General features: G+C 46.0%; 1 protein-coding gene across 2 annotated transcripts; it reads left to right on the forward strand.

The window, feature by feature from the left end:
- Positions 1–4,869: 4,869 nt before the first annotated feature.
- MS4A8 (membrane spanning 4-domains A8) lies at positions 4,870–22,884 on the forward strand. 2 transcript variants are annotated; one of them, XM_010335235.2, is made up of 7 exons: positions 4,874–5,043; positions 6,111–6,324; positions 8,681–8,803; positions 12,766–12,825; positions 14,677–14,808; positions 20,080–20,193; positions 20,366–22,884. In XM_010335235.2, exons 2-7 carry the CDS (start codon positions 6,112–6,114, stop codon positions 20,483–20,485), a joined length of 762 nt encoding a protein of 253 aa, XP_010333537.1. In that variant the 5' UTR covers positions 4,874–5,043; position 6,111; the 3' UTR covers positions 20,486–22,884. The 2 variants fall into 2 exon arrangements, with proteins under 2 accessions (XP_010333541.1, XP_010333537.1); XM_010335239.2 differs by lacking the exon at positions 20,080–20,193 and having other exon boundaries at positions 4,870–5,043.
- The last annotated feature ends 395 nt before the right edge of the window (positions 22,885–23,279 follow it).

Consider the following 23,279-nt stretch of genomic DNA (forward strand, 5'->3'; position numbering starts at 1 on the left):
TACGGAGCTCCCTAAAGATTGCACAGAGACGTTGCACCAGGAAGTGAGCCCACACAGAATCCCACAAGCTTCGGCACCCAGAGCAGCCTCAGCTGGGCGCCCTTTTGAGAGCCTAGATATTGGAGCTCTACAGACGCAGCTGCTGCCACTGAGCAGCTCCAAGGAGGGCGGGGGAAGAACACGTGCTCCCATGTGCCCGTGGGAGGGTACCTGCCGCCCTGCTGTGGGCTGCCGTTGAGACTGAGACACAAGTGGGCCACGGTCCCCATGCCTTCTTGCTCACACTGCTTGCCTGGGAGATGCCCCACCCCTTCTGGTCCTGACCCCAAGGCACCATCTCAAGAGTTGAATGCTGGACCATGCCCCACCCTTGGGCCGAGGTCAAACTAACACAATTACAGCTGCTGCCTACTCAAGGAGTGCCAGGAAAACCAGGTCATCTCATGCAAATCTATGACAATACCCACAGATCTGCAGCACGCTGCTGTGAGATTGAGACATGAGGGGACTACACTCCCCACAGCTTCTTACACATGCCTCTTGCCTAGAAGGGATCCCACCCTCCCTGGCCACAGGCCCAAGGTGCCATTTTGAGAGTTTAATGCTGGGCTATGCCCCCCACTCACCACGGTCAGGCCAAATTCAAGTTTCCATGGCTGCCGCTACTGCCCAGTCAAGGAGGGACAGGGCAGCCAGGCTTTCCTATGCATTCTGAGGACAATATTCACTGCTCTGCTGCAGACTGCTGTGAGACCAAGACTCAGGTGAGCCGCACTTCCCACAGAGCCTTGCCCATACTGTGCACCTGAGAGGGGCCTGACCCGCTCTGGTCACAAGCCCACAGCTGGCACCATTTTGAGAGTTTAACACTAAGCTGTGCTCCACTCTTGGGCCAAGTTCAAAGTGATACAACAGCAGCTGCCACCCAACCAAGAGAGAGACAAGATGAAGGTCTCCAAAGCACACTTAGGACAATACCCTCTGCCTTGCTACGGGCAGCTGTGGGACTAGGAAGTAACCCATCCAATCCATTGCAGCTTCCAGGAACACCAAGATGGCATGGGTCCCTGTGGTTTCCCCTACCACTGCTACTGCCATTACCCACACCACACCAGCTTCCCAGGAGCCTGAAAATCTCTACCCACACACCAGGCCCACTGCTCCCACCGCTCAGTTCTAAGAAAGCAGCTTGGAGGCCTAAGAATGAGCCCTCGAGAACCACTAACACAAAGGCCAGGATAAGCCACTCTGGAGCCTTAAAACAGGCTCGCTCACCCCAGTGCTGCCACTATTGGGGCCCAAAGACTGGCTCAGCTGGTGTATCAGTTGGTTCTCACGCTACTAGAGAGAAATACCTGATGGCCGGGCACAGTGGCTCATGACTATAATCCCAGCACTTTGGGAAGCTGAGGCGGGTGGATCACTTGAGGCCAGGATTTTGAGACCAGCCTGGAAAACATGGTGAAACCCCATCTCAATTAGATGGGCGTGGTGGCGTAATTCCAGCTACTCAGGAGGCTAAGGCACAAGAATCACATAAACCTGGGAGGTGGAGGCTGTAGTGAGCTGAGATCGTGCTTTACTGCACTACAGCCTGGGCAACAGAGTGAGACCCTGTTGAAGGAAAGAAGAAAGAAAGAAGGAAGGAAGGAGAGAAAGAAAGAGAGGAGAGAGAGGAAGGAGGGAAGGAAGGAAGGAGGGAAGTAGGAGGGAGGGAAGGAAGGAAGGAAACAAAACCATGAGACTGGGTAATTTATAAAGAAAATAGGTTTAATTGCCTGATGATCCCACAGACTGTACAGGAAGCATGGCAGCATATGCTTCTGGGCCTCTGGGAGCTTTTCTCGTGGTGGAAGGCAAAGTGGGAGCAGGCATCTTACATGATAGGAGTAGGACTGAGAGGGAGGGGATGGTGCCCCACACTTTTAAACAACCAGACCAGGTACAGTGTCTCATGTTTGTAATCCCACTGTAATCCCAGAACTTTGGGAGGCTGAGGCAGGCAGATCACTTGAGGCCAGGAGTTTAAGACCAGCCTGGGCACCATGGTGAAACCCTGCCCTCTACTAAAAATACAAAATAAAAAAAAAAATGTAAACTCATACCAGGAAATCAGAAAATCAGTTCAGGAAATGAAAAAAAATAGTCTCGGAACCTGAAGACATGTCTTTTGAAAATAATTTAGTCATACAAAAATAAGGAAAAAAGAAGTACAGAGGATTAAACAAAGCCTCTACGGTATCCAACATGATATAAAACAACCGAACTTACAAATTATCAATACATCCAAGGAGGAAGAGAGATCCAAAAGTTTAGAAATAGCCAGGTGTACTGGCTCATGCCTGTAATCCAGCAATTTGGGAGGATAAAGTGGGAGGATTGCTTGTCACCAAGAGTTCAAGACTCTTGAACTAGGCAAGAAAACAAGATCCTGTCCTTACAAAAGGCTCTGACATAAGGATTTGGGTGCTTATTTGGGAAGTGATCCAAGACTTACTGTGAAAAAAAATGGAAAAGTGACACAAAAAAAGGAAGAAAGTCAATAGAGTGTGTATTAATGAATGAGTTCTGTTATAGGGAACTGGTGCTCAATGCTGTTGGGGACTCTCTAAAAGACAGATGAAACACACTTCAAAATTAACTCTCTTGAGGGACAGAGAAGCTAGGGTAATTATCCAGCATACACACATTACACTGATTAAGAAAAATTCTCCAGGTATTAATTTCCCAGCACCCACGGCCTGCCCCATACCTATGCATCTCCAGAAGAGAAAGGAAGGAGTTCTCTCTAGATGTGGACCGGCTGAAGACAATGGATCAAGGGGATCAAGGAGTGGATCAAGGAGACATAGATGCAGCATCAACAGCATTTGCTGCAGCAGGCTTAGACAAGAATAATCTCCCTTGCATGTCTCTGGTTCCTTCTGGAAAGTTGGCACCACATCTATATTCAATTAAAAGGTGGCCAATTTCATATCCTACAATATCTGGTTAAACCTGGTCCCGAATGGCCCATGTGCACTAGGGCTTAGCCACCTACATGTCCTCATTCAGATGCCTCTTATTATCTCTGTCAATACAGTTTGGGTCATGTTATTTGTCTTTTCAAAAGGCTATCGAGCTACTTCGTAGAGTTAGACAAAGGTCAAAATTCACTTGGAAAAACAAGCATGCAAGAATAGCCATCAAATATGATGAAAGAGGAAAAACTACAAGGGAGACCAACCCTATAAGACATTAGAGTACACTGTAAAGCCTCTATAATTAAAACATTGTTGAAATAACACATGAATAGACAAACAGACCAGTAGAAAGGAAGAAAAAGACCAGAACTAGGGCCAAATACATATAGAAATTTAGGCTGTGACAAAGGTGGCATTTCAAATGCCACTGGAGACAAGACGGACTATTTAATAAGTTGTCCTGAGGCAACCAGGTGAGTTTTTGGAAAAATATATAATTAGACCCATATCTCATGCCATTCAAAAAAAATAAATTTAGCATGTATTAAGAATCAAAATGTAAAAATTAAAACCATAAAAGTACTAGAAGAAAACAACTAAATTCCTATTTAATCTTAGTGTTAGGAAAGGCTTTTGAGCAACAGCTCTCATTATAGATAACAAAAGATAAGACTGATAAATTCACTACATAAATTTTTTAAGCTTTTCTTAACAGAAAACTGCCCTAAACACAATCAAAAGACACTTGTCAAACTTGGAGAATATACCAAATACAAAGACCTAACATCCCTAGCATATAGAGAACTCTTTAAAAATTAAGGGAACGGTCCAGGAATCTGACAGAAAAAAAATGGATAAAGAAGTAAAATTTGGGCTGGGCATGGTGGCTCAATCCTGTAATCCCAGCACTTTGGGAGGAGGAGGCAGGAGAATCACTTGAGGCCAGGAGTTTAAGAGCAGCCTGGGCAGTGTAGTGAAACCCTGTCTCCACAAGAAAGTTTCAAAATTAGTTGGGCATGGTGGTGCATGCCTGTGGTCCTGCTGTTCAGGAGGCTGAGGCATGTGGATTACTTGAGCCCAGGAGTTTGAGGCTGCAATGAGCTATGATTACATCACTGCACTCCAGCCTGAGCAAGACCTTATCACTAAAAGATACAAACCGTGACCAAAAGGTGAAGTCTGACTCCAGCTACCTTTTCATCCTTATTACTTTCAGTGTCCTTCACTGTGAGCCATTCCCAACATATTCCCTACCTTCTCTTCCCCAAGACTTTTCCCTTTCCATACCCTCAATAATGTTCTTTTTGTTGACCATCTCATAATGTTCTAGCCATCCCATAAACTTCATTTGTTCAGTCAGTAAGCATTTATTGGTACCCATTACATGCCAGTAGGCATCTAAAGGTTAATGTGCCATGCGCTATTCCATGCAGCTGTTTTTGTGCAGGGCATTTCACACGATATATGTCACAGATATGTGGAATGTCCTCCCATGGGTGGCTTCTGGTTTTTTATTGGCTCTGACTTGGATAAAAGTAAATCTAAGTTGATTACAAGTCTCATTTCACTCACTATGACTCTACTTCTTTCTCGATTGTGGTTTATTGAATTCAAATGCCACCTCCTGTTTGAAGTCTTCCTTAATCTCTTCAAGTCCAAGAAATCATATTCTCTTCTGTTCTCCTGTGGGGACATTTATCTCTCTACTGTGGTACTTATGTCATCCTGTCTCATGTTATAGCTAAATGCAGCGCACCCTCGGTGCTCAGTTGATTTCTGTGTCTCCCAGAGCACCCAGCACAACCGTTTCTTCTCCACGGAGATTACACCATTAAATGCTTGTCAAATCAAACCATATTTCACTGACTCATTGGCCTAAACAGGAAGTAAATATGAATGAGGAAGCTGAGCTCTAAGCAGCACATAACCTGGCCTATATCCAGGAAACAGAGGACTTCGGATCCTTCTGACTCTACCACCCAACTGGCCCCAGTGCATTCGCTTTCTCCGGAAAACACAGTTTTCCACAGCAAATAAAAGGGAATAGGATCAAGAGATACGTGGTTTCTGGCAGAGGAAGGTGAGTCTGCTTAATCTCGTGGTTTCTATGGGTAACTAAGAGTTGGTGAAAAGGTTTTTCTATGAGTGATACTTAGGGCAAACCAATGTGGGTGAAGGATACGGCAAAGTGTATTGTGCTATCTTTATTGGGTCTGCTCCAAGAAAAAGAACAAGGAAGACAGGAGATGGAGAAGGAAGGGAGAAACAAAAAGAAAAAGAATTTTTTAAATCACACCAGAATTTATCAGTAGCCCAGAAAACTGAGCGGTAGAAGCTACCCAATGAACACACACTGCAATGGCTTCCCTTGAGGAGGATAATCTCCATTGAACTGATACTGACACAACTGGGACCTTGAGGATTCATGTCCACTCTCTCACTCTGTTTCCTTTTCCAGAAAATGAGAGAATTAAACTTAATGTTGTCCGAGAGATTTTCTAGGACTGAAATTTTGCTTTCAGCCAGTACAAACATATACAAGGCATCACTCTAAACACATCTGTAATCCCAGCACTTTGGGAGGCCAAGGAAGACAGATCACCTGAGGCTAGGAGTTTGAGACCAGCCTGGCCAACATGGAGAAACCTTGTCTTTACTAAAACTACGAAAATTAGCCAGGCATGGTGGCGGGTGCCTGTAATCCCAGCTGAGGAGGCTGAGGCAGGAGAGGTGCTTGAACCTGGGAGGCAGAGGTTGCAGTGAGCTGAGATCGTGCCACTGCACTCCAGCCTGGGTGACAGAGGGAGACTCCATCTCAAAAAAAACAAATTTTAATTAAAAAATAAACACTATGAGAGACACAAAAATGTAAAGGACAGCCCCTGCCCTCTGGTATCCTTTACCCTCTTTGAATCTTAAGTTTTCTCCTCTGTAAAACCGAGCAGGTAAGAGGATGAAAGGAAATGTATTTGTAAAGCATCTCTTAAGTGTCCTATAACTGATATCTAATATTATTTGTAAAATGGGATTCATAAACTTGTAGAGGGTTAAGATGCTCCAACGAGCTAGAAAAAGCAAAGGTCCTTTTTAAATGTAAGTACAAGTCCATATGTGAGGGACCACTCTGTCGCATTTATTTTTTGGCAGCATGAATTCGATGACTTCAGCAGTTCCAGTGGCCAATTCTGTGTTTGTGGTGACACCCCGCAATGGTTATCCTGTGGCCCCAGGAGTGCCTCAGGTGCCCTCATATCCAAACAATCAGCCGCAAGTCCACCTGGTTGCTGGGAACCGTGGTTTGGTGTCGAATGTGAATGTGCAGCCTGTGCAGAAAGTTTTGAGAGAAGGCAAAACCTTGGGGGTAAGTGAGATTTCCCTTCACTGGCTGCAGGCAGCACCGCTGGAATGACAGCAGGAGGAAGGCCTGGGAAATGCGCAGACTCCACATCTCGCAAGTGGGGCTGAGCTGATTGTCCCTTGCCAAGCATAGGTCTATTAGGAAGCTCAGATGTACAACATCATGGGCGGGGGGTGGGGGGTGGGGGGCCTCTGCACAGGCCTTGTATTTTCTGATTTAGGCATTTCAGGAAAGAGAAGGAAAAGCAACAAAAAAGAAGTGCGTTTGAATGTGGATCCTGTTACCAGCATCCACGCCCAGCCCTGTGGCCTCAAGAAAGGGGTCCCAGCAAGAACAAAACAGACTATCAGGTGGAGTCAGAAGCCAATCAAATCAAATCCGTTATTTGCCCAGCAAGAAACAAAGCAGCTTAGACAACCGATAACATAAATCCCCATAGCAACCTCTGGAAAGGCTGCCCTGCACAGGACAAGAAAAAGCCCATTTCACTGTGTGGCTGAATTCGGATGCAGACTGCCCGAGCTCTGACCCTAGCTCCACCCTCAAATAGTGCTCATGGGAACGTAAATTGATACAACACAGAGGGAGGGAAATTTTTATCTGCCAAGTTTACAAAATATCCAATAATTCCATTGCTGGAACTTTATCCTCCAGATACACCTGGGCCCACAAAAACCATGATAGGTATGAGCTTATTCATTGCAGCGTGGTTTGTGCTAACAAAAGATTTGTAATAGCTGTCAACATAATACTGATTAAGTCGGTATATTGTGCATCCAAAAATAAAATATAGGGGAGCTGTAAAAAGAGCAAGCCCCAGGAGACGGAGGTTGCAGTGAGATGAGATCACGCCGCTGCACTCCAGCCTGGGCGATAAGAGTGAAACTCTGTCTCAAAACAAACAAACAAGAAAGCTCTTTAAGTAATGATAGGGACACACTCCAAGATATGGTGTTAATGGAAGAAAGTAAGGGCCAGACACTGTGTATAATTTCCTGACATTTATGCAAATTTAAGGAAACAATATATTTGCATTTGCTACCACATGTGTAATATGCAAACATACACAGATGCTCTTTAACTTAACAATGGGATTATGTCCCAATGTACCTGTCATAAAAAATATCGTAAATTGAAAATACATTTAATACATCTAACCTGCCAAACATCATAGCTTAGCCTCACCTACCTGAAACATGTTCAGAATACTTCTGTTAGCTTACAGTTGGGCAAAATCATCTAATACAAAGCCCATTTAATAATAAGATATTGAATAGCTCATGTAATTTACTGGATACTGGATGGAAAGTGAAAAGCAGAATGGTTGTATGGGTACTCCAAATATGGTTTCTACTGAATTCATGTCACTTTCACATCATTTAATAAAGTTGAAAACTCTTTTTTTTTTTTTTGAAACAGAGTCTCACTCTGTCACCCAGGCTGGAGTGCAATGGCGCAATCTTGGCTTACTGCAACCTCTGCCTCCTAGGTTCAACCAATTCTCTCACCACAGCCTCCCAAGTAGCTGGGATTACAGCCACCTGCCATTATGCCTAGCTAATTTTTGTATTTTTGTAGAGACAAGTTTTCTCCATGTTGGCCAGGCTGGTCTTGAATTCCTGAACTCAAGTAATTCACCACCTCAGCCTCCCAAACTGCTCGCATTACAGACATGAGCCACTATGCCTGGCCCACATGGCATTACTTATAAGGACACTACTCATATTGGATTAGAGACCTGCCCTGACCTCATCCTGGCTAATCACATCTGCAACAACCCTATTTTCAAATAAGGTCACATTCTGAGGCACTCAGCATTAGAACCTCAACATATAGATTGGGAGGGGGTTTGGGGGAAGGAAGCATAATTCAACACATAACAATATCCTAAAGAAATAAAAGATTAGGGCAAGGATTTACATACAAGGATGTTTATTATAGTGTTACATATAATAGAAAAAAGTAAAAATAATCTTCCTGTCCAATAACTGTCTCAACTGCTCCACAGACCATCCATAATGGGATCTGAGCAGCCTTGAAAACATATATGTTCCAAGAATACTTAAGGCCATGAGGACACATTCATGATAAAATATTAAGTTAATAGAATTCAGGGCCATGTTGTGCTATCAAGGTATATATTTGAAAAGAATAATGGAAGACCACACCAAAATGTAAATAATTGTTTTCTCCAGTCCGGGGGGAGCTTATAGGGAGTTTTTATTTCATTTTTGTATTTTCCATATAACCTTTTAGACCATGAAAGTAAACATTTATTAAAATAAAAAGGAGGCTCATAGGGAAGGCAGGACCCCGCCTCAGAAACAAGGCTTCATTCAGCTCGCGGCTCTCCTAACAGGCCATCCAGATCGTCATTGGCCTGGTTCACATCTGCCTCGGCTCCACCCTGGCGACATTGCTCCTAGGGCAGTACGTGTCTATTTCATTCTACGGAGGCTACCCCTTCTGGGGAGGCGTGTGGGTGAGTAACTCAAGTCCCCCTGCAGATGAGTCCCCAGAAGGTGCCAAGGCGCTCAAGGCTGCCTTGCCAAGCTGTGCAGCTGTGCCCTGCAGAACATCCTCAGCCACCCAGGTGTGGGGGGTAGGAATCCAGCCCCAGCCTTGTTCCAGAAGTATATTCGTTTGGTAGGGCCACCTTAACAAAGTGTAATACCACAGGTTGGGCGGCTTTAACAACAGAAGTTTGTTATCTCACAGTCCTGGCTGCTGAGTCTGGGATGGAGATATTGGCAGAAGGGTGTCTCCAAGGTGTCTGTCCTCGGCTTGCAGATGATCGTCTTCCCCCTGGGCGTTTCCGTGATTGTCCCTCCATGCCTGTTTCCTAGTCTCTTCTTCCTATGAGGGCACCAGTCACATCGGATGAGGGTCCCCCCAATGACCTCATTTCACCTGAATTACCTTTTAACAACCCTGTCTCCAAACACAGCCACATTCTGAAACACTACAGATTAGGGCTTCAACCTGTGAAATTTGGTGGAGGGCAGAGGATGTGGACACAATTCAGCCCATAATGTCAGTACCAAGCTACAACTCCACAAGGTGATAAGGTGACATCCCCCCAAAAGGAATGTATTTCTTTTCTTTCTTTTCTTTCCTTTTCTTTTTTTTTTTTTTTTTTTTTTTTTTTTTTTTTTTTTTTCTTGAGATGGTGGGAGTCTTATTCTGTCTCCCAGGCTGGAGCGCAGTGGTTCAATCTCGGCTCACCGCAAATTCTGTCTCCCAGGTTCAAGCGATTCTCCTGCCTCAGCCTCCCTAGTAGCTGGGATTACAGGCACCCACCACCACGCCAGCTAATTTTTCTATTTTTAGTATAGACAGGGTTTCACCATTTTGGCCAGGTTGGTCTCAAACTCCTGACCTCAGGTGATCTGCCTGCCTCAGCCTCCCAAAGTGCTGGAATTACAGGTGTGAGCCACTGCACCTGGCCAAAAGGAATATATTTTCTTAATCCAGAGAGGAAACACCCACATGTAAAACACACACTGGGAATAGCTCCTGGTGTTATTGAACATAGGCTCACAAGCCTGAGCTCCAGGAGAAAAACACTCCGCAAAGGTCAAGAGTGGCTTCCCAGCCATAGAACAGCAAGTGTTTGAGTGCTTAAGCAGTGGGGACTCGATCTAGAGTCTGCAGATGGGCTTTGGGGGCTCCATTTTGCCGAAATATCTAGTATGTTTGATGTGTATTGTTTTTCTGGAAGGGTCCATAGCTTTCATCAGATTATCAGAGTGGTCTGTGACTCCATAAAACTTGAAGAACTACAGTCCTTCATTTTTTTTTTTTTGTATTTTTAGTAAGATGGGGTTTCACTGTCTTGGCCAGGGTGGTCTTGATCTCCTGGCCTCATGATCAGCCCGCCTTGACCTCCCAAAGTGCTGGGATTACAGGCGTGAGCCACCACGCCTGGCCTATTTTTGTCTATTATTAAGTAAAGGAAAGGCCTCACTAAATTGCACTCTAAATCAATAAATAATTACGTATGTAGAACAGCTTGTGTCAAGATAAGCATTAAATAAAAACTCATGACATTATTATTTCATCAGAAACCAAAGAGCAAGTGAGCAAGCAGAAACACCAGACAGCGGGAACAAAGGGCTGGTCCTCGCCACTGCTTCCCAACCTTCCAGACTGGGGCTTGGCAACATACAGGCCCATGGGCCATACCCAGCCTGCTGCCAGTGGGCTAACAATAGTTTTTACTCTTAAAGGGCTGGGGGTGGGGGAAAATGAAAATCTTACTACTGCTTAGTGACACATGAAAAGTATGTGATATTCTCATTTCAGTGTCTGTAAATAGATTGTACTGGAACACACATACACAAAAAAGAACTACAGTCCTTCTTCCTTGCCACTGTATTGCCTTTAATGGTTCTGTTGCAGTGTCTCCCTGCCCCCCACACACACACACTCCTTCTCCTTCCCCCTCCACCTTCCTTTCTCCTTTCTCTCCCTTCTGTTACAGTCTTTCTCCTGACTTACACACCTACCTGTGACACTAATGCAACTTTTCTCATAAATGGTACAATTCGGTCCCAGCCCGTCACTCTGCCTCATAAGAGTTAAATAAAACACCTAGAGCTGTCTCCATCCCCCACAACCACACAAGGTCTGCAAATGAACAGGGCTCCTCCAGTGAGGCTGTGGTCTTCCCTGTACCGTGCACACACCCAAACTCAGAACTCAGCCCCTTCCCTTCCCCAACCACTCACGAGACACCTATTCCTGTATCTCTGACCTTCGTGGAATGTGGGGCTATGGAGAGGGCTAGCATTGCGGCCACTCAGACCTACCACTGAGCACTGGATTCCACCAAGTGCTGGTGAGCAGCGGGCAGCTGTCCTGGCATTGCAAATGCCTCCCAGACCACGCCCCCTCCTGCCAAGCTGCTGAGTCCCTCCAGCCTGCATGAACTTCCTCCTTTCGTTCTGCAAGGCAGTTGTGTTCTTTGCTGCCTTCTTGATCCCAGGACTGCCTTTCTGTTTCCCAAAGATCATCAATACCCTCTTCTGAAACAAAGGCCCATCTCCTCCAGCACCTCAGAAGGACCGAAAGGGACATCGAAAGTCCAGCCCTTCCTCCCCATAAAATCGCTACAAACAGAAGGGTGTGAGAGCAAGATATATTTTTCCACTTGTAGGAAAATACCTCATTGGCTGGAAGGCAGAAGCAGCTGGAATAAATTTTCATTGTGAACAGCTATTTCCACGCTATGGCACATGCAGCATCTGCCCTGTGTGGGAGGGAGTGTGGGGTGACGGTTAGGCACATGGAGTCTGAAATTGAGCTGCCTGGATGTGATTCTCAGCTCTGCCACCTGCCAGATGATGTTGTGTGAGTTGTTTAAAATCTCTAAGCCTTAGTCTCCTGGATAAAATGCCAAGAGTGGCAAGTGCTTGATGGGCCAGTGTTCAGTTAAATGCGGCGAGGCAAAATGAGCGCTGCATGTGTTGGGAAGAGGGCAGTGATGGGTTGCTTCTCTGGGGGCTTCTTTTGGGGTGATTCAAATGTTCCAACTTAGATTGTAGTGATGAATGCACAGCTCTATAAATAGACAAAAAATAATTGCACTGTATACTTTAAATGGGTGAATTACATATGAATTATGTCAATGAAACCTTTTTTAAAGAGCATTTTCTATAGTGCTTCACAAATGGTAGCTCTTATTAAATCAGAGTTCATGCCCTCTCATGCCACGGTTGCTAGCCCATTGGGCAAATGATGGCAGGTAATCTCATCAGCCACAGTGCCTGCGGAATGCCAGTGCTGAATAAAATGCACACAATTGACAGCACCCTCACCTCTGATGTTCCACATCATAGGGACACAACATTTATCTTAGTAACTGAAGATTACTGCATAGGTGTCCAGGTATGCAGGCAGGCAAGGATTGATGTCAGGCGTCTATCTAAAACCAGCAGAGAAGATGCTGGTAACCCCTTTCTCCTTCCCCCCGGAGCCCCCAAACCTTACTGAATCTTGATATAAAGATGGGAAAACAACAGGGTGTACATGTGGGAAAATAAAATACAAGGAAATAATTTAACATTTATTGAGCATCTACTATGTGCAAAGATATACTAAATGCCAGATGTGGGGCATAAATGATGACAATGTTGCTTGGGAAGAGCTATAAATTTTCCCATTTTTAGATGAGGAAATAAAGATTTAGAGAAGTTGATAACTTACACAAGGTCAAGAGTTTTTAGCCAGAATTTAAAACCAGGTTTCCTGGATCCTAGAATATATGTTTATTCCACCTCAGTGCCCTTTCATGCAGTATAGAACAGCTCATTCTTTCTGTTCCCATGTTGAGCTGATTGTCCCAGCAAAGGAACCCACTGTGTGTGACCAGAATCGCGGAAGCCTGGGGAAGGGCACCCTAGCCCCTGACCTCTTTTCTAAACCCACTCTGTTCTATACCAGTTTATCATTTCAGGATCCCTCTCAGTGGCAGCAGAAAATCAGCCGTCTTCTTACTGCCTGGTAAGTTACACTCTGAGATTAGCTCTTCCAACTGGAGATCTATAGAATGGTGTCACAAGGGGAAAAATAAGGTCACACACAATTCCTCCCCCAGCCTTGCACCTCCTATAACCAGACCTAGGGTGCTCACACACATTCCCGCTCATACAGGCTGGCCACAGGAGCCTGGCCCTGGAGTCACATGTGGGAAAGTCCCAAGAGGATGCAGAGGTGAGAAGAGGCAATGCAGTCACCTTAGTTAAGGCCTCAGAGTATGGAAAGTGGGAGAGAGAGAACAGCTTTCCTAAGAAGCCCTGCCATGGAGAGGTACAGAGTTCCCAGGGACCCAGGGCTGCCCTCCAGCAGAGCCAGGAGCCAAGAGTACCTCCAGTGCACAGAGCAGGCCTCCAAGGAAGCCAGAGCAGGCTCAGTCACTTGCTTGCCGAAGGATTCCGGCCAACAGAGCTCTGACAATTATACATGGACAAAGCTTTGTGCTCCCCTAGCAACAGACCAAGAAAGTACCTTCATTCCTCTCACAAGCAGGTTACTAAGGTGAAGGGACTCAAGGTAACCAGGTCCCTACAACCAGATGAGATCTATTTGAAAGTCGCCAAAAGAAAGCTCAAAATATCAAAGCATATCTTTCGGCACATGGCCCAGAATCAAGGAGCATCTGAGCCTATCACATCCCAAGACACTCGGGCTAAGACTCTATTTATCCTATGGGACAAATAGGTCAAAAGTTTCTCAAAGATTCTTTTTTCTTTCTTTCTTTCTTTCTTTTTTTTTTTTTTTTTTTTTTTTGAGATGGAGTCTTATTCTTGTCACCCAGGCTGGAGTGCAGTGGCACAATCTCGGCTCTCTGCAGCCTCTGCCTCCCAGGTCCAAGCGATTCTCCTGCCTCAGCCTCCAAAGCAGCTGAGATTACAGGTGCCTGCCACCACACCCAGCTAATTTTTGTATTTTTAGGAGAGACGGGGTTTCACCATGTTGGCCAGGCTCATCTCAAACTCCTGACCTTGTGATTCGCCCACCTCGGACTCCCAAAGTGCTGGGATTACAGACATGAGCCACCGCTCCCGGCCCCCCACCTCTTTTATGTGAGATGAAATCTCACTCTGTCGCCCAGACTGGAGCATAGTGGTTTGATCTCGACTCACTGCAGCCTCCGCCTCGAGTTCAAGCAATTCTCCTGCCTCAGCCTCCTGAGTATCTGGATTACAGGTGCACACCACCATGCCCAGCTAATTCTTGTATTTTTGGTAGAGATGAGGTTTCACCATGTTGGCCAGGCTGTTCTTGAATTCCTGACCTCAGGTGATCCGCCTGCCTCATCCTCCCAAAGTGCTGGGATTACAGGTGCGAGCCACCTTGCCCAGCCCCGAAGATTATTCTTGAGAACATTTCTCCCATGATATGCTCAATGAAGGTAGATCAACTTGGGAAAAATCTCTATTTATTGTCCCCTCTCTGAAAAATCTAAAAGGTGCTGAGAAGTCCTGTAGCGATGATCTGTTTACCTTTGCTCAACCCAGCTATTTTCAATGCTAGCTTACCCCAAAACGTTTCTTGCACAGAACACCTCTTTACTTGTGGTGGAAATAGGGTTCCTGGGATTCACACTAAGAAACACTTGTTGATGAAAATAGTTATAGAAATAGACAGTGGCAATGGTTGCCCAGGATTACAGATGTATTTAATGCTCCTGAACTGCAGCACTTGAAAATGATTCAGATGTGAAATTTTATATTGTATATATTTTAACACAATTTTACAAATTGGAGAAAAAAAGAAACACTTGTTGGGTCTCCATTCATCTCAGCTCTAACAGTTTTTCTCTCCCACCCTGACCCTCTGTGTCTTCTTCAGCTGTCTGGCAGTTTGGGCTTGAACATCGTCAGTGCAATCTCCTCCGCAGTTGGAATCATACTCTTAATCATAGATCTAAGCATTCCCCACTCATATGGCTACCCCGACTATTATCCTTACGCCTGGGGCGTGGTGAGTATCCCTCTCAACCAAAGATCCTCTAAGTTCTGACTTAACTACATTTAGAACACTCTCAGAAAGAGCCTGACAACCAAGCTTCCTCGCCAAGCATGGGAGGAAAAGGAGGTGCTATCTTTTACCGATAGTAAGCATTTAAGGTTTTTACCGATAGTAAGCATTTAAGGTTTTGCAAGCCTACAGTCTCTGTCGTGCAGCTATAGCTGCCTTATAGCAGCCACAGAAAACGCTGAACAAATGAACAAGGCTGTGTTCTGATAAAACTTTATTTACAAAACAGGCAGCAGGCAGGATTTGACCCACAGATCGTAATTCACCAACCTATACTACATACCAGCACTGTCTAATGGGAATATGCAAGCCGCATACGTTATTTTAAATTTCCTAGTCGCCACACTTAGGAGAGAGAGAGAAAAAGCAATGGGTGAAATTGATTTTAATCATCTATTTTATTTAACCCAATATCTCCAAAATGTTGTCATTTCAACATGTAATGAGTATAAAAACTTGGCTTGCTATTTTGCATTTGGGGAACTAAATCTCTGAAATCCAGTGTGTATTTTGCACTTAACGGCACATCTTGATTTGGGACCAGCTGCATCTCCAGTGTTTAAAAGCTACATGGGAATTGTGGCTACTGAATTGAACGGGGCAGCCACAGATGAGCCCCTGTATCCCATGTAAATTCAATTCTCCGTCCGCACAACTGAATCCATCCTCTCCTTCCTGCTCAAGTTCTCCTCCCCTCTCCCTCACCCTGTCTCTCCTGCACATTATCAGTCCTTCCCCCTTTACCGGGGCTTTTGCATTTGCATTAAGCATGCTTTTGTTTCTTATAAAACCAACCAACCAACCACCTCTTGGTTCTACTTTCCTTATCAGCTACCACCCTATGTCTCTGGCCCTCTTTGCAAACAAATTCTTTTTTTTTTTTACTTCTTTTTTTTTTTTTTTTTTTTTTGTAGCAGCATGGATGGTTTATTCTTAGTAAGAAGGAAGGCAGAGTTTATGGCACAGATCCTTTGTTTTGTTTTGTTTTGTTTTGTTTATTGCATTTTAGGTTTTGGGGTACATGTGAAGAACATGCAAGATTGTTGCATAAGTACACACGTGGCAGTGTGATTTGCTGTCTTCCTCCCCCTCACCTATATCTGGCATTTCTCCCCATGCCAACCCCCCCAACTCCCCACCCCCTGCTGTCCCTCCCCTATTTCCCTCCAACAGGCCCCAGTGTGTAGTGCTCCCCTCCCTGGGTCCATGTGTCTATGCTCAGTGACTCCAATGCTTTTGTAAGGTTTATTGCTGAGGTAAAATGAGGAAACTGAGGCAAGTATAAGAAAATGAGAAGCTAATTTATTCAGCTCCCAGGCGAGGTTCTATGGTCTAGGAAGGGGCCAAAGAAGTCCTGCCCGGCTGTTCAGGGCATGGGGTTTTATGGGGAGGGAAGGCAATTGGTTGGCTATTGGGGAAACAAAGCAAAGGCAATTTCATTGGCTGTTGAGAAGCAGGAAGTGCATGGAGCTAGTTGCCATTGGTAGACGGGCAGGACCTTGGGTAAGTGGGCCTTGATTGGCTATTGGGGAAACAAAGTGAAGGCAATTTCATTGGCTGTTGAGGAGCAGGAAGTGCATGGAGCTAGTTGCCACTGGTAGGTGGGCAGTACCTTTGGTAAGTGGGCCAGCTGGGGGCAGACAGGGCAGACTGCTACTGGGTAGGGTTTGGTGGGGCTTCTTTAAAAAATTTTCTGCAGGGTTTTTCAACAGCGGGCTGGGGGTTGGATGCATAGTTTAGTGCTGAGTGTAGGCTTGGGTATGGTATGCAGAGGTGGTGCAGGGAAGCCATGTGGGGAGGCCAGATAATAAGCTTGGGTGATGACATGGTTATCACGCATGGAGAGGGATGGATGTGTCCATTTGACTCCCGGCCAGGCAACCGGACTTACAGCTCTTCTCTCACATTCTCTCTGAACCTGCTCCAATGAGACGCGCAGCCCCACTTCCCCAAACGCCTGCTCTTCTCCAGATCCCCAGTGGGGTGATGGATCCCTCTTCGCGGAGGGACTTTGCCTGGCTTCCAGGCTCCACCGTCACCAGTTGTCCTCTTCTCTGCCTCCTCTGCTAGTTCTTTTTCCCAATCTCTTAGGCTCAATAACTGGTTCTCCAATTTTCTCTCTCCTCATTTGTCCATCTCATTTAGTCTGGCGACTGGAAACACCTCCTCTATGACAATTGTTCCAGAATCCACGGCTCCAACCAAATCTTCTCTCCTACACACCAGTCTGACATGTCCAATAGTCAGTTCATCAGCTCAGAGTTCATACATCCACGTCCGATCTCCAGATGTCACTTCCCACACCTTCCGTACTCAGTTTTCTTGATTGCAGTTGATGGCAACTTCATCCTTCCAGTTGCTCGGGACAAAACCTCTGAATCATCATTGACCCTCTCTTTCTCTTACACCTCACAGCCAGTCCCTCAGGCAATCCTGTTGGTTCTACTTTCAAAATGCATTCAGAATCCCGCCATCATCCCTCAGCCCCTCTATTCCCACACTGGCTAAGCCACCACATCGCTCATCTGATCATGGAAACAGCCTCCTGAGTGCTCCCCTGCCTCCACTCTGGCCTCACTGCAGCTATTGATAGCGTGGCCATGAGAGGGATCCTTTGAATCACATGATCGCATCACTTCTCTGCTGGCATCTTACTCAGAAAAAAAGCCTATGTCCCTCCTGAAGATGGTGGCCCTCCGTGGTCCTGGCCCCGGGCTCTGCTGCCATCCTCCGGCTCTGCTGCTGAACCACAGGAACCTCCTTGATGTTTTCTCCAACACTTCAGGCATGTTTCCACCTTCAGGCCTGGAATGTTCCCTCTGACTGGGGCACTCTTCCCTCAGATGTCCCCACAGCTTCCTCCCTCCCTTCCTCATCTCCTTCACATCACTGTTCTGCAACCCCCTTCCCAATGAGGCCCACCTGAACAACTCAACACTCACACTCTCCCAGCAACCCACTTCCCTTCCCCTTATCTATCTTTCCTGTAGTCTATGCATCTAACACCCTCTGCAACTGACTTATTTGTTAAATTTCATGCTCACTGCCCGTCCCCTCCCACTGGAATGAGCTTCGTAAGGGTAGGGATGTTTTCTGTTTCATTCACGTCACACCTCAAATACCTAGAACTGTGCCTGACACATGATTGATACTCCATAAACATTTGTCAAAGAATAAATGAATGTGCCAGCTGTGATGCATAGTCAGTAAACATCAACAGCCATTAACTGTTGTTTGTATTTGATCAGAACCTTTTCTCTGCAAGAGACTGAAAGACTTACCTTTCTAAGATTCTTAGGCAAAGCCTCTCCCTAGAGACCCTATGGACCAAGTCCATGTCATTTATCAAAACCACCTTGAGTTTTTCCCCTCCCAGAAATATTTTATGGCTCCCAGATACTTTAGGATTAAAGTCCAAATTCCTCAGCTAGGTATTTATCCTCCCTGGGGATCTCGTTCTATCTCACTGTGCCCTACAGCTCACCTCCCTTCAAATCTCTCACTTACCCTCAACCCCAGCTACTCCCGTCTGCTGGGAGAGGCAGGCACAACAGAGGAACCCCTTTTCCATGAAAGATTTTATGTGTAAAAGGATTTTATCTTTTTAAAAATTGAAAAGGACCAGCATACTTTGCCCAGACTCTCCTACTCTAAGTCTCTGTGATCCATTGGCTTAGACGTTATTACCCTGCCATCCCCTTGTCCTGAGACACCTGCCTCTACCCTCACCCTCTCTAAATCCCTTCATGAGAATGAACCTCTCCCTCCTCAGTGCCCTGAGACACCTTTTTGCTCTTCTGTAGCTCTTACGCCATCTCATGTGAATTAGAATTATCATCTGCATCTGTCTTCCTACCAGATTTCGCATCTCAGGATGCATTTCTTGGCTGCTTGTACCAATTAGATGTTTAATAACCACTTGCTAAATGGAGAGGGAGGACAAGAAAAGGGGCTAAAGAGAGGCCTCTCCAAAAGGGAGAATTCTCCAAGCAGCTGGCTGTCACCAGTGCTGTTTTTAAAAAGCGTAACTGAGGCCGGGCACGGTGGCTCACACCTGTAATCCTAGCACTTTGAGAGGCCGAGGCAGGTGAATCGCTTGAGCTCAGGAGTTCAAGACCAGCTTGGGCCACATGGCAAAACCCCATCTATACAAAGTATACAAAAATTAGCCAGGCATAGTGGCACATGCCTGTAATCCCAGCTACTCAGGAGGCTGAGGCACGAGAATTCCTTGGACCCAGGAGGCAGAGTCCACAGTGCCAAGATCATGCCACTGCACTCCAACTCGGGTGGCAGAGTGACACTCTGTCTCAAAAAAAAATCATAATTGAGAGACATTTCTTTGGTGCCTACCACATGCCATCCACCTTCACTAAGAAATGTTCTCATGTCACATAATTGGAACCCAAATGGTAATGGGAGTCATTCCTGCACGTTTTAGATGAAAACTTTCTTCCCAGATACTCTGAAAGACCCCATACTCCTGGGTATTCGTGGGTAACAGCAAGTGGAGGGTTTCTATTTCTCCTGGTTACCTCCTACTACTGTTCAATCACTTCAGTTTGGGGATTCTTTCACTGACTCTTCTTCCCAAGCCAGAGAAGCAGCCCCGATTCCTCCCCTCCACCAAACACCACTGTCACAAGCTAAGAAAGTCTCTCAGAGGCTTTTTCCCAAAGGTTTAGAGGGATGGTGGAGGTTGACATCAGAGCCCAGCAAACCACTGATTACTGAAGATTAGACATCCTTGCTTTGGGAAGTCTTTGTTTTTCACAGGAGGCCTTTTCCTGTGGCCTCCCCGTTCCCACCAGGGTGCTCCGTTCCTTGTTTTTCCTCTAGCCATCTCCCTGTTCTCTCTGTGGCTTGTCCATACCCTCCAGTTCCTAGCCACAGCCTCTCCAGAGCAGTATCACTGCTTCCCCGACTCCAGAGCACACCCTCAGGTCTCCATACCCAAAGCAACCTATCCAGGGCTTCCCTAAACATGGTCATCTTTTTTCTCAGAGGGACACTACCAAGTAACTGTTGCAATAACAATTCTTTTACCCCCACAATTGACCCTTACAAAAACCCCATGGGAGATTTTCTCCACAAGGCTAAGAGAGGACAGGGGACTGCCCCAAAGCCACAGAGAGTCCATGGCAGGGCCCCAGGAGAGGTCAGTTCAGACTCCCAATCCAGTGCTCCTGTCCTCCCTGTTTGCTCTGCCTCCAGAACCCTGGAATGGCGATTTCTGGCGTGCTCCTGATCTTCTGTCTCCTGGAGTTTGGCATTGCATGCACATTGTCCCACTTTGGCTGCCAGTTGCTCTGCTGTCAACCGAGCAATGTGAGTCCCAGGGTTCCTCAGTGGGTGGAACAAGGCCCCCATAAAGGTGGAGACAAGGGAGCTCTTTGTGCTTTCCACTCCCCGCTCAGGAGCAGGAGTAGCTCCTCACTGTCTGGGGCCTGCCCTTCTGTCACCCTTCTTAGCGTGCCCCCTGTGTGCCTGTGTTTTCCAGGTGGGACAGGTGAGTGTCATCTATCCAAACGTCTATGCAGCAAACCCAATTGTCACCCCAGAACCAGTGATGTCACCCTCACCACCAAGTTATTCCAGTGAGATGCGAGCGAACAAGTAAAGCTACCGATTCTGGAAACATCTTTCTCTGGGAACGGAAGTCCTTCTCCCTTTCTGGGCTCCTGTTCTGACAGCTGAGAAAACGTCTCCCCGACTGTTTGTACTCTCAACATCATTCAATTCAGCCTAGAAAATCACGTTGTTTCTCTATTAAGAAGAAGGGATTTCAAATGGATGTCAATGAGGAGGCCCTCCCGAGGGCACATGCATCTGTACGCATATGGGCATCCAGCCTGCAGCCATGGCACACACACTCACGTGCTCTGCTGTATGCAAGCTCGTGGGTTAGAGAAACACGTATCTAGACATTCAATCTTCACTCTTTCAATTGTGCATTCATTGAATAAATAGATATTGAGCATTCAATGTGTTCAAAGCTCTCTTCATGGCAGGAGGGGGCTGGACATTGACATGACACAGTCTTGGACCTCAAGGGACTTCTGGCCTCAGGAGAAAGGACACCAGGACACCATGGGGGGGAATTTTCAATTATACAGGGCAACATGGGGGAGAGGCAGAAGGAGCTGGCTGTGGTGAAGAAAGAAATGAGGAGAGTAGAGGACAGGCCTGGTTGGGGGAGTAACATCTGAATGGGACTCTAAAGGACAGTGAGGATTTTCAGGGTGATAAGGGACTGCATGGTTTGGGAAGGCTTCAGAGATGATTAGCCCTTTTAGATTCTGTTACCAATGATGTGACCAAATTCATGAATGTGCAAGAATGTGAAAGGAATCTTCCAGAGGCATAAGGCTAGTACATAATTATCTGTAAAAGGACTAATTCCGAAGAGAAATGGCTATGTCATTATTGTTACCACGTCTGCATTCACAGTGGTAACAGCATCAAAAAGGACTAATCCTTTCAGCACATGACTCACTCTCTCCAAAGGTCTCCCAAACAGCATGGTCCCTCATTACACTGAAAATCCCTTACTGTCCTTTAATGACCTACTTAGATGTCGCTTCCTGAGCCAGGCAAAATTTAAATATTGTTACCTATGACAACCAATAGGCATCCAAAAGTTTGCATTCTGATGGGTTATATCAATAATCCCTGAAGTCCTGGTGTTGCCGAGCTTTCCTTAGCTACAGAAGCACTGCAAGGGTTTGTTTGTTGTTTGTTTTCATTACTAAATACAAAAATGTGATTTTGTTTCTGTAAATACCTTTGTTCCTGGGCTTATCTAAGAAGTTGCTTCTAAATAGCGTGCAGTTAGAGGTCTGTCGCTTGGGCACCTGCATCTTCTCATCTTCTTCGATCAGGGATCCTTCTGATGCCCATCAGCGAGCCAGGAACAGGAGGGTTTTCATTTGCTAGAACTAAACAGGCCTTAGGAATTACAGAACCCCTGAAAAATGGATTATTCAAGGAATAATAGGCACGTAATAAGTCATATAGTATCCTGATTTTAGACGAGCTCTTCACACATCTGTTTTGTAAGCTAGGAGGTAAGGACTTTGGCCTCCCCAAAAGGGACCCACCTGTTTCCACCATTCTCTGAGGGCTGGGTAAACAGAGGAAGCCTGCCCCTCTCACCAGCTCCTTCCTTATTGCTGCCTCTTGCTGCCCCATCTGACTCCACACCTTTTCATTCTACAGAACTCTACCCCTCGATCCTGATCCTCCATTCTGTCCACAGAGTCTCCTTCCTGACATTTCCAACCTGTGAGTTAACTCAGATATTGCTAACATAGCTCACTTCCTGCAGTGTGGGCCACCCCAGAGAAAACACTTCCTAATACATCTGGTGCCTCTCCAGATGGGGGCACCTGACCCCTGCCCTCCTGAAATCACCATGGGGCTTGTTGGAACAGATTCTTTCCTATCTTATCACCTATTCCTGTGTTCTAGGTCCTTGTCCCCTTGGGGACCACTTGCCAACCTTGAGTGACAGCTCACTGCATAAAATGTTGTGCATTTTCTGCACCATCCCACAAGCCCTCCATCTGCAGGGCTCCATCCCCTCCCTATCCACTCCACAACAATGGAACATAAAACCTGGAAGACATCTCAGAGATCCGTAGCACACCCTACTATTTAACCACAGCACTGCAGTCATGCAAAGGATTCAATCTCCCCTCCAAAACTCATGTTGCAATTTAATTGCCATTGTAATGATATGTAAAGGTGGAGCCTTTAGCCTTCTAAAGATGATTAGATGATGAGGTCTCTGCCCTCATGAATGGAGTAATGCCATTATTTTGGGAGTAGGTTAGTTATCACGGGAGTGGGCTCCTGATAGAAGGATAAATTTTGGTCAGTATCCTCTCTCTGTCTCATGTGCTCATTTGCCCTTCAGCCATGTTATGATGCATCGAGGCCCTCAGCAGATACTAGCACCATGCTCTTGGACTTCCCAACCTCCAGACCTGTGAGAAATAAATTTCTTTTCTTTATGAATTACCCAGTCTCTGGTATTCTGTTATAGCAATGTAAAACAGACTAAGACAGGCAAAGAAGGCAGAAATTTGCCTAAGGTCATAAGTCCAGAACCAGAACTTCAAATGGCCAGTTCAGGACTCCTTGTAGAAGGAAGAGCATGTAGTTAAAAAACAAAAAAAATCAGGGTGATTAAGATCAAAAGACACTGTCTTCACTTCCTTAGCTCAATATGACACAGGATCCTTTGGGTCACGCTTCACCAGCCAGAGACCTTCACAGCCAATGGCGCCTCTGCTCAATCGTCGCTCATGACTGCTGGGCTGCCTCCTCCCACTTGGCCCAGCAGGCTGTACTCAGCTCATGCTACTGGCCCAGATCCCACACCCACCATGGGCAAGCCAGGCATAGAGCAG

The sequence above is a fragment of the Saimiri boliviensis genome, chromosome 6 (genome assembly GCF_048565385.1).
Source record: "Saimiri boliviensis isolate mSaiBol1 chromosome 6, mSaiBol1.pri, whole genome shotgun sequence".
Taxonomy (NCBI): Eukaryota; Metazoa; Chordata; class Mammalia; order Primates; family Cebidae; genus Saimiri; species Saimiri boliviensis.